This window comes from Ictidomys tridecemlineatus, chromosome 10 (assembly GCF_052094955.1).
Source record: "Ictidomys tridecemlineatus isolate mIctTri1 chromosome 10, mIctTri1.hap1, whole genome shotgun sequence".
NCBI classification, from domain to species: domain Eukaryota; kingdom Metazoa; phylum Chordata; class Mammalia; order Rodentia; family Sciuridae; genus Ictidomys; species Ictidomys tridecemlineatus.
In genome coordinates this window covers 98,267,650-98,279,538 of record NC_135486.1, presented here as the reverse complement: position 1 = coordinate 98,279,538, position 11,889 = coordinate 98,267,650, and the positions used below count along the sequence as shown (strand labels likewise).

The 11,889-nt window shown below is 39.9% G+C and overlaps 1 protein-coding gene and 1 long non-coding RNA gene across 6 annotated transcripts in view; one reads left to right on the top strand and one right to left on the bottom strand.

Moving 5' to 3' along the window:
- Positions 1-671: 671 nt before the first annotated feature.
- The window catches only part of Optn (optineurin), a 58,810-nt gene continuing 47,592 nt past the window's right edge, over positions 672-11,889 (top strand). For 4 of the 5 annotated variants that reach the window (XR_013426747.1, XR_013426746.1, XM_078023529.1 and 1 more), the window contains exons 1-3: positions 673-884; positions 7,532-7,708; positions 8,419-8,621. Coding sequence is in view for 3 of the 5 variants with exons in the window: in XM_078023529.1 (XP_077879655.1) it covers positions 7,543-7,708; positions 8,419-8,621 (369 nt within the window). In the remaining 2 variants the exon portion in view is untranslated. Of the gene's footprint in view, positions 895-7,531; positions 7,709-8,418; positions 8,622-11,889 lie in introns of all 5 variants that reach the window. The other variant, XM_078023531.1, reaches the window with a different exon arrangement.
- Positions 2,629-11,889, bottom strand: part of LOC144367398 (uncharacterized) — a 30,753-nt gene continuing 21,492 nt past the window's right edge. Inside the window, exons 2-3 of the long non-coding RNA XR_013426748.1 lie at positions 7,837-7,943; positions 2,629-2,997 (exon numbers count right to left, since the gene is read on the bottom strand). This is a non-coding gene — a long non-coding RNA (uncharacterized LOC144367398). The remainder of the gene's footprint in view (positions 2,998-7,836; positions 7,944-11,889) is intronic.

Sequence of the window (11,889 nt, the reverse complement as noted above, 5' to 3'; positions counted from 1 at the left end):
TTAATCCCACCTGCCTGGGGCATCTGAAGCATCCAGGTGTTAACAGATCTGGAAGAATAAGAGCCCAATTAGCATCCTGAACACTTTCTTTTCAATTAAGGCAAAAGGGGAGGTGTCTTTGGGATGGAAAGCTGTTATGCTATTAACTATGCCTAGATTTAAGGTTGATTTAAAACAGATAAAGGCTTCATTTTGAAACTGCCTGGGGTGGGGGGTGTGCTGGGGTTGTGACTCAGCCATAGAGCGCTCGCCTAGCACTTGCTAAGGGTTCGACCCTTAGCACCACATTAAAATAAATAAAAATAAAAGTATTGTGTCCAACTAATATGTGTGTGTGTGTGTGTGTGTGTGTGTGTATGATATATACACACATATATATACATTGCCTGGGACCCTCTTCCTCTTTCCAAGACCTGCTGCTCTGGTCTTGCAGAGCAAGAAGCAAATCAGGGAAGACCGATTCCACCCGCTTCTTCTAATTCGTACTTTATCTTAATTAAGGACATCTGTCTGTCACCTAAGCGTTTTCCTACCCCCTGGGTGGGGAGCTTGGCACTGCACCAAAGCAGTGAGAGTGGAACGCTGGGCACCAGCAGGAGAGAGAGGGGCGGGACGTTGGGCGAGGCCACGAGGGGCGTGGCCACAGGCGTGCCTTGGGCGGAGCCTGGGAAATTCCCCGGCAGAGGCGGGGAGCTGGCGCTGTGGTCAGCTGAGCGGCGCCGGGCGGGTCGCGAGGCCGATCGTAAGTCCCCGGGCCCAGCCGCTCGGGTCCCCGCCCTTGGCCGGTCTCCCAGCCGGCGTCCACATCCGGGCCGGGAGCTCTCCTCCAGGGGCACGATGCCTAGGGGTCAGTGACATCGAGAGAAGCCGATCGCTGGCGGCCGGTGAGCTGGGGTAGGGAGCGACAGGGATTGGGCGGGGGGTGGCTCCTTCCTTGGGGAGTGCTTCTCGCCCTGGAAGCGGTTCCCCCCTCTAGGCCTGAGCTTGCCGGGTGAGGATGACGAGGGTTGGGGCGGCCATGGGGCACACCTCCTGTGGGACAACTGCCGTGCGAGGGTTTTCAGGCCCCGGATCGTGACCTGCTGTGAAAGGGCGACCGATGCGATGCGGCCACCCCAGAGGGTCCCTGAGCCCCGGAATAGTAAAAACAGTGGCTTGGTTAGCTGCAGGTGACTTCCTCTGCAGGTCACAGAGGTGTTTTGGGGGTAATGTCCTCTTGTAGGAGGAAGTGGTTAAAGGTGCACTCTTGGAAGACATGAAAACACTATCAACGAGGTGTTCCAGGAACAGTAAAGAGTAGTGACCCCTCTCCAAGGTGGTGGGCTCTCTGAGGTGGTCAGCTCAGAGGAGTCAACGTAAACAGTTGTGTCTAGGAAGGTGTGTGTCTCTCTCTCTGAAATCTACATATATATGTAGATTTTACTTTATGTTGCTATACAGATAGATATACAGCAGAGGGAGAGAGGATGAATATTTGATGAGCTGACAATCTCAAAGGAATTGCTTTTAGAGTCAGAAATGTGTAAGATGAGGCAATAAACAGGCTCAGAAGAAATGAAACCTAGCTTCTGGCCAGGCCTTGCTACCAAGAGTACTGTTTATGGAAATGTGTGCCACAGAGGTGTTTAAGGATGAAATGGACAATTAAAGCCTTAGGGAAAGACTTAGAAAAACACAGAAGACAGTGTCAGGATGCCCAGAAGCTTAAGAATTGACTAGCAGAGCAGCACTGTGACAAGAGCAGCCAGCCACCTGGCTCTTTTGACCTAGGGAAAGAAGAGGTGGGGAGCCAAGGCTGCCTCCCAGGACCCGCCTATTTGTATTATACTAGAGAGGACCCAGAGCAGAAGCCAAGGCCAGGGACTGCCCTGGAATGGACAAGACAAGTGCAGTTTGAGTGTGGTTTGTAGTGGACAAGGACTGATTTGAGTCTGAAGGGTATTTGATCTGTTTTTTTCACTGAATCTGTTTTAGGACATCTTTATATAGTGTGTACAACACTATAAAAGTAACACAGTCTTTGTGTTACAACAAAACTTTAACCTGCATATTATGATACAGAATTGAGGTTTCCCTCCAAAAAAACTTGAAAGGAATTGATCAGTGTATTACTTTCTTTCTGATTCTCAAATAGTAGCACGTAGGTGTTCTCACCATGAAAAATACCCAGTGATCCTCAAACCTGCTTATCTGAATTTTATAGAGTTGGCCTATTTAATAAATTCTTTAGAATTTATAGACTGGTAAACAAAAAGCAAAGGGAAAAAATTAAAATCTTAAAAATAAAATCCATTTTAAAAGTTTTCATTGTTTCCACTTCAACATGTGTATTGCAATGGAGCATGAGAATATGTTATGAGATAGTATTTTGATGCCTTTGCAGTGATATAAAAAGCAATTTTGATTTTTAAAATTGGTTTTAAGGTTGATTTAAAAGAAATCTGGAAGTGAATGCCATAGAACTCTAGGAAAACATAACAATACCAGCATGTGGGGTTTGTCATTTATACAGCAGAAAACACTTTACAGGCATTAGACTTAAAAATACTTGATTATGCTGTATTTTCTTTTCATTTCAGCAAACATTGTTTGGAAGCCTGCTGTGTGCAGTCTTTAGTAAGAATAACAGAGAGAAAATAGATGTGCATAAGATGATAACAGTAAGTTTGGGGAAGGAAGGCCAAGGAAGTAGAGACACAAATTGTTCTTGGGTGCTTAAGAGAAGAAAGAGTTTATTTGATACAGGACATCATATTTGAGATGGAGTCAGAGATCTAAGGCAAATGACAAAAGAGAGACAAGGGTGCAGAGGCTAAGAACACAGAGAATTGTGAGCCTTTCTGTGTACTTGAGTATGAGTAGTTTGGTGACAGATGACATCGTGAATAGGTATGTTGAGCCTGGACCTGAAAGGCCATATTTGTCTTGCCAGAATTCTGTCTTATAAGAATAGTTGTACTCAGGTAATGACCTCATGTTATAGAAGAGACAATGGAACTGAAATGGAAAGAGATAAAAGTCAGACCATTTAAAGGCAGCTATTAAAATTCAATCAATAAGGATATATTGAACCTTTCATTATATGTTTTATGTAATGTCCTCAGGGCTGGGGGTACAGCAGTAGACAAAAAGTAAACAAAACAAATAAAAAATCCTGTTCTCAATGGTGGTCAGAATTTCCAAAGTCCAGGCAAACTAAGAAGGGCCTGAGCTAAGCTTTTGGGGATGGAGAGGAGGTTGAGAAGCATTCAGTGGGTGGGAAAGACTACTATTTGAGGATCCATTATACTTGACAGAAGAGGGAATTCAAAGTATCAAGCATCACTCCCAGGTTCCTATCTTGGTGACTAAGTTAAAGCTGTTTCTGTTTTCTGTGTAATAGGAAGATATTATATCAAACTAGAATTTCTAGTATATAATGGTAAGCCTTCTTTTATAAATACTCTTAAGTTCTTTTTCCAGTGTGGTGATGGGTTTAGCTGATGCAACCTTGGAATCTTAGCCCCTCTGTGAATACATACTGGTAGAGCCAACTATACTTCCAAGAGCCAACTATTATCTCTGATCAAGAAACAAGTTTTTACTTTAAGACTAATTTATCCCAGGCTCAGGAGACTGAGGCAGGAGGATTAGGCAGCTATTGGTTCAGAGCCAGCCTCAGCAATTTATCGAAGCCCTAAGCAACTTAGTGAGACCCTGTCTCAAAATAAAATATAAAAAAGGACTGGAGATGTAGCTCAGTGGTTAAGCACCCCAGGGTTCAATCACTGGTACCAAAAACAAACACAACAACAACAAAAAAATGTGATTTATCCATGTAGGAATTGAACCCATGAATACTTCAGTAGCAAATTTGAAGGCACAACTGCATCAGGGAAAGGGCCTAATCTTATTTTGTGTCTAATGTCTAGTGGGTAGAAGCCAGTGTAAAGTAAATTCTACTTAACACATTACAATTTTCTGGCCATCAGCCATCCTGTAATAGAAGACACAGTGCCCACAACTTGAATTATTGTTCATGATTTCTGTCATTGAAATATTCAAACCTGTTTTGTGAGCATGCATCGTGGAAACTAGACATTCTTGCTTTGAATAAGAAGTTGGACTAAATTATCTCTAAGGCCAACTCAGGAATGAGAGTTATATCCATGTCTCTAAGGTCAAGTCATTTCTATAATTACTTGATATTCTGGAATTAAAAATAAGAATATGATGTTAGGAATTCAGGTAGCAGATCTAAGAATAAAATCTTGATTTTTGCTTTTGACCTTCTACCTACCGGGTAGTTCTCAGTCTTCCTTACTGGTGAAATCTTGACAAATTCTGTGCTCAATCCTTCCATTATTAAATATCACTTTTTCTGAGAACTGACACACTTCAGATTGAGGTCATTTAGATTATTATGAGAAAATATGTTATTAGATAGACTCTTGGACTAAATGACATTGTTCCAATTTCTGTAATCTCTGAATATATGTGCAAAGATTTATAATATACCTCTGTGTTTGCCCACTTGAAGGTTTCTCAAGGTGATGTTAAAACTTAATTTTCAGTTTTCCCTAACTGGCATTTCTACCAATAGATATTTCACATGTGCACTCTACAGTGATCACTCATAATAATTCCTCCAGAACATTCTAAAATAATAAAGTGCCCTTTGAGTCATCCAAAATTATTTTATATTAAATTACTGTTAGTAAAATTTTGATAGAATCTATATGCTATGGTTATCGTGCATGCTAACTTCTTATCTACTATAACATTTGAATTAAAAACTAATTTTTCCTAACAATATTGGATAAAAATAGTTTGCTGTAACTAGGAAAGATATATGAATTGGTGAGAGACATGCTCATGAGGGTGTGTCTATGTTGAAGGGGAAAGTAGGACTATAATCTTAGAAACCAAAGAATACCTTTCACAGGGTTGCTGAGCTGAGAGCAACAATGAAGCATATCATCTGCTATACCAGTCAGTGAGTTATCACAACAGGTCAGGTGACTTCCCAAGGCCACACATTTGGCTAGTGGTATAAGTGCTTTTCTACTGCCTCTTTTAGCACAACCCGGCTGTTTACAATATCCTTATAAAACCTGGACAATCTGAAAAAGCTGGAAGCACTGATATAACAACTAGAACTGGTTTTACCTTTATTATGGTTTATCTGTAGACTTGGTAAAGGTGTCAAGGAAGGTCAAGGAGGAAAACATCTGAATACTTTTCAAGGGAACATCCCTTTCCCTTCCCTTCCCCTTTTCCTTTCCCTTTCTACTCCTTCTCCCTTGGAACAACAATTAAGGGAAAATTTGTTCATATGAAAAGACAAAACTGAGAACATCTCTAGATAAGTGTTTAGATATTTTAAAAAATATTTTGGGCTGCAGGTGTAGCTCAGTAATAAAGCACTTGCCTAGCATGCACAAGGCCTTGGAGTTGATCCCTAGTACTAAGAGAAAAAAAAATATGTGTGTGTGTGTGTGTGTGTGTGTGTGTGTGTGTGTGTGTGAGAGAGAGAGAGAGAGAGAGAGAGAGAGAGAGAGAGAGATGCACCCTTGTGTGTGTGTGTGTGTGAGAGAGAGAGAGAGAGAGAGAGAGAGAGAGAGAGAGAGAGAAAGAGAGAGAGAGAGAGAGAGAGAGAGAGAGAGAGAGAGAGAGAGAGATGCACCCTTGCAAACTATAATGTAATTGAGGAATACCTAAGGAAATTTTATATTGGCTGATGAATTACACATTTAGGCCTATTACCTGGAAGTTTATTATTCCTCTGCAAAATAGGTATGAACACTGTTATCAGAAAACCCCATTAAAAAAAAAAGGAAAAACCTCATTTTAATGAAATGTTGACACCAAGATCATTCTGTACAGAAATAAATTCATGGAAAGTCATAGACATTGGCAGTTTCTTTCCTTCCTTCCTTCCTTCCTTCCTTCCTTCCTTCCTTCCTTCCTTCCTTCCTTCCTTCCTTCCTTCCTTCCTCCCTTCCCTCCCTTCCTTCCCTTCCCTCCCTTCCTTCCCTTCCTTCCCTTCCTTCCCTTCCTTCCCTTCCTTCTAGAAGAGCAGTCTGCTTTAGTTCCTTGATGCTAAATGATGGAACATTTTGGCATGATATCTTTTTTCTAGATCAATTTAGTTGTGTAAGACATAAATGCAAGAGGTTCAGAATTGAGTAAAATGCTTTATCAGTGTTTTCCATTCATAAAGTTGCCATTCTCGGGACTAGTTCATGAGTATGCATTTCTTTGTGCTGACTGCTTTAGGTAGAAGTCACATGGCTAGTGGCACTGCAGGACCTGCTGTCTCTATTGGTGGTAGCATTGTCTCTGATTGCCTACAAGTTCTTCCCTACCAAAATCAGTGTGCCATCCTCTCATTTCCAAAGCACAGGCAGAGAGTTGAAACCCTTGCCTCTTGTTATATTTTAGAAGGCAGTTCTCTTGCCTCTTGTCTTGCAGTGACTGATTTCATGCACAATTCAAAGGGGCCACACAGGCTCTGTAATCATGAGGAGCTGATGGGTCTGAGAGCAATGTCTTTCTCCCATTAAAAATGGGCTTGCTTACTTCTTCATCCTAGGGCCTTCTTTGGTGTCAGTGGCTTTTGTTTAGCTTTATAATCCATCCACATCAGTTCTGGATGGAAAAAAAAAAGTGTGAAGATAAAAGTCTTTTCACATAGCATATATCCAGTCATGGAATGATGTCCTTGTTTGTCTGGGTGGTATATAATAAAGAAATAGAGTTGGTAAGTATTGGTATCTTGTATTTTTAAGTCCACACTGACCCATTTACAAAATAAAGTCATATGATAGAAATATTTTCAGAATATAAAATAGAAAGATGTCTTAAAATTTTTGGGTATATGTTTTGCAAAATATGATATTGAAGGCCATGTATTTAGTAGCACCTTTATTGTATAATAGGGTGGGTGTGGAAATCATCTTTTGATACTTGTTTGTGCCACTTCTTTGCCATGAACAAGCTGTATACCTCTGTGAACTCAGTTTCTTCATAGTAAAATAGCTACCTGGGTGACTTTTAATGAAGAATGTAGAGGCAATGACATGTTTGGGTGGTGTTTTAACACAAATTAAGCATTGAAAAAAATGTTAAATCTCCCCTTCCCTTTTAACCAAAACTATGAAAAATAAATATATGAAAATTAACAGTTTTACTGAGATATAATTCACATACCATATAATTCACTCAAAGTAAGGAGATTTGAACTTAAAGATCTACATGGGAAAATTTAATGATGCTTTGCCCATGTCTACACATACCCTTCCTTCTCATTTTCCAGTCTCTTATTGTATTCCTTTGTACACTCATGTATACACGCATGCATGTTTTCCTGAAACTGGGATATGCCTTTTTGTTTAAAACAAAAAAAGAATTTAAAAAGTTCAAAATGCAAGTGGTGAAAGTTGGCAACTTTGGAAATAAATATTAGTAATTATTAATGGATCTGTGAGACTCAAGGACACCCTTGGTAGAGGGGGCATGGCTAGATTTTCAGTTTGTGGCTTTTTCATAGGAACTTCTGCCATGTCCCACCAACCTCTCAGCTGCCTGACTGAAAAGGGGGACAGTCCCATTGAGACCACAGGAAATGGACCCCCCATTCTGGCTCACCCCAGCCTGGATACATTCACCCCAGAGGAGCTGCTGCAGCAGATGAAGGAGCTCTTGGTTGAGAACCACCAGCTGAAAGGTGAGCAGCCACCCAACCCGTATTCTCCACTCACCTGGGGCCTTTATGAAACATAATTCCTTTGTAACAAGTCTCCTACATGAGCCCAGATGGCTTTTGGTAGGGCTAAAATGCTTTCTGTTATTTACCTCTTGATAACGTAAGAATAAAACATATTCTGTCAGGGACTGGTGATGTTGTTCAGTAGCAGAATGCTTGCCTAGCATGTGCAAGGCCCTGGGATGGATCCTCAGCACTGCAAAAAAAGAAAAAGAAAAAAAAATTCTATCTCAGGGAAATAGTATAGTGACATTTAGTCTATAAAGGGGGAAAAGAAAGGAAAGCTTCTTTGAATACAGACTTAGTCCTAAATATTACCTATTCGTAGGAAGCATTCTGATATGTCAAACTATGGCTTTTGGCAGAAAGGGTGTTCTCATCACAGAGTGATAGGACCTTCCTTAGTCTCCTAGTTAGAAATGGGAATTTGGGCTATAGTGGAGGTATCCAAATCAATTTTTTTTTCTTGATACTTTGAGGACTAGAAATGTTCACTAGTCCTGTCTGAAAGCAAAAACCACTCACTTTGATATAATCTTTCTCCTGCTGACCCTTGGGCCCAGGCCAAGGCTGGCCTGTTTAGATCCAGAGCCAAGTGGTGAAGTGGGCTGTGGGCGCATTTGGTCCATTCTCCTGGTGTGTGTGACTTCCTCATTCTGACCCCCATACAGAAGCCATGAAGCTAAATAATCAAGCTATGAAAGGGCGATTTGAGGAGCTCTCAGCCTGGACAGAGAAACAGAAGGAAGAACGCCAGTTTTTTGAGATACAGAGCAAAGAAGCCAAAGAGCGCCTGATGGCCTTGAGTCATGAAAATGAAAAATTGAAGGAAGAGCTTGGAAAACTAAAAGGGAAATCAGAAAGACCATTTGAGGTGAGAAGACTGATAAATTATGATGTTGTTTCTTAGTATTTTCAATAGAATCTTATTTGTCTAGACTCCTAGATGAAAACCTTTCATGATTCAGGCTGAACTAGTGTTGTATAAAGTGTTTCTGGTGAAAAAAAATTGATTGCAGTTTTCTTAAAATATGTTTTTAGTTTTTGATGGACATTTATTTATTTATTTATATGTGGTGCTGAGAATCAAACTCGGTGCCTTACACATGCTAGCTAGGTAAGCGCTCTACCACTGAGCCACAACCCCAGCCCTTGATTGCAGCTTAAGCCTGTATAATCTCTGCTGGGGAAAAGAAATCTGAAAGGCTTTAACCATGTTGATTGTAGTCCAAAGAATACTGAGGCGATAAATCAGTGTTTCATATTCATTACAGCGATGCAGGTGGACCTCTGCTTTGAACCATCCAATTGTTGTCTTTTAGATTATGTCTCTGATAAAAATCACATTTAAAACATCTACTATTCAGTATTTTTACTTATTGACTTTGTCCTTTCTCTAATCTAAAATGGAGATAATTCACTTTACATTTCCTTTTGAAAAATGACTTGTCAAATGCCACGTTGTGATGAGGGGCTGGCTATAGAGTTGCCATGGTTAAAGAGAAAGAGACATATCACCCAAGTAACTTGGGAAATGTATTCATACTAGAGAGTAGATGTCAAAGATGTTAGTGAAAAACAAACCAGGACACATTTGAAGTCCCTGACAATATACCAAGGGTCACTGGTTATTGTTCACTTGGGTGGACATCTGCTATTCATTTTCTTCCAAGCTGGCACTTAATCCTTTGGAAGATGAAGTACTTGGTTGTATTAGGGAGGATGTATTCTACCTATCAGTGATTTTTTTCTTGAGGCTTTTTACTTTGAACTTTGTTGATATCTATTTTTTTGAATGGGTAAGGAATAGAAAGAAAATTAAAAATAATGGAAAAGGGGGGTGAATAATTCAAAACATGAGAAGTTGATTACAAAAATACTACAGTTCATATCAATGATCTTACTCATCATCCTGCTCATGGAATGATGAATATTCTGCTTGAATAAATTTATATTTGTATTGTTGGTAAGATTTATCATGCCTGAACCATCAACTTGTCTTACTGTACAAAGAGCATGAAGTTGTTTCTTTGGGGGGGCCAGGAATTTCTCATTATCTAAATATTGTTGAGGAAAAATTCTCTGAAGAAATGATCACTTAAGATATATGAATGATTTTCTAATCTCTGGAAGAAAATATCTTAAATTATGTTGCTTCCTTGGATTTTGGAATGTGAGCTGATTGTTGGCTTTAGCTAGCTGGGGCCTATCACACTGAAGCCAAGATAGCAGCTTCCAGAAGCAGTTTGTCTTTTTAAGCTATCTGCCTATGGGCTTTCCTAGAAGGCTCCAGAATTGGAAGAAGTTAAATCAGAAGCTGAAGCTTTGGACAGCTGCTTTCAAGGCAAGTGATCACAGGACACAAACTCCACATGAGGATGAACAGAGATCTCCCTTGGAGGTCTACCTTCTGATCCTCATGAGGCCAGGCACTAGAGGTTCTGTCTGATTTCACTGAATTATGCATTAAAATTATCTCCAGGGAGTGTTTCCTACCTTAATTGTACAAATGGCTATGCAGGGTCAATAGATAGAATCCTTCTAGGATTCTAAGATGGCATATTAACTTAGGCACATTTTCAGGACAGTGGGAGGAAAGATTGTACAAATACATGAAAAGACAAATTGTGTCACATGAAGGTCAGTGGTAAGGGCTCAGAAGTGATGAAAGAGAGTAACAAAGAATGGAGTTGGAGTAGAGATCAGAGATAAACCATAGAAGCGCTAACCCAGGAAGCAAATGAAAGGATTTCAGTAGTAAATGAAGGGAAATTTGAAGGGTTATCTTATAAGGAGTTTCATGGAAAAATAATTGGATTTATTATTTCCTGAGGACAATTAAGGGAATTGTGAAAAAGAAAATTTAGACAAATAATCTGAGATTCTAATGTCAGTTTTTTATCCTTGATCCTCAAACACTTGTTTAAAACTTCTCTCCTTATACTAAGGTGCATAAAAATGCTTTCTACAAAATGTCCTTAGAGAGGTCAAGAGGGCACACATAATGATTCCTAAAAAAGGCTAGTTTTGCTTAGACTCATTCCTGGTTCTAGGTGAGGTATATCTATGCTTTTCCTGTTTCATTCTTCACCTTTGTTTCTTTTGTGTGAGTCACTGCTAAGAGAATTTGCACAGCTTCTAACCTTTCCTTGGAACTTGCTTCTTGGGGTTCTTTGAGCTGCTTTCCTTTGAATGTGTGGTAGTTCCCAGCATGGCACTGCTCCAGCTGAAGGCAGAGTATCACCTGGGCAGCGGGAGACCCATCGGGTAACAAGTCAGTACCTCATGGACTAGCTGGTTTGTGGTCCAGCCATGTGTCTTTCTTATACTGCTAAAGTTCCACTCTGAATCTTTGGGCCTGTTCTTTGTTTCTTGGAAAATCTTTTAGAGAGGTTGGGAGAGGAAAAGGATAAAACTCAGACAATGCTGACTACAAGTTATGGATCACTTATTTAAATTATTTGTTTAGAGATCATGTTGATAATAGTTAATTATGCTATCAGTTTCTGAGAATTAAGATTTTACTTTAAAGGCTGGTTTGAAGAATTTGTTATTTTTCACTGAATTATTAAGATGCAGGGAATGCTGAAATTTCTGGTGCTCTCAAGCATCTATACTTCCAATTTGGAAAGGGAACTAAATGAAGCATATTGTCATGCACATAAGAACCTTGGAGGTTTCTTAGGGAGAGAACCAAGTATGTGGTGTCACATCTTCCCTTCTAACCTAAGAGAACTGAGACCAGGAATTTCAGGGATTCTGTTCAAGATCATACCCCCAGTGATGGACAGAGTATAGACAAGATCTGTTCTCCCTATTCCCGAGTGAAAATGCCATACCTGAAAAGGGTCTTTCTCCTGTGACGTTGACATATGCAGTCATTGCAACAGGGTGAACACAATGCATAGTAGGTACTAGTGGGATATTAGTGCTAATTATTGTTTTTATAGGCTAAAATTTATTTATTTATTTATTTGCTTTTGGTACCAATCTCTGAATTTTAAATTTCCTATTTCTCACCAGATTTATTTTTACCAACTTTCAAACACCAACATAGAATATTGTACCCACCAGTTTACATATTGGGAGGATTTGTGTCATTTCACTGTGTTTTGCTGTTATGGGACCAAGTAATATCCTTG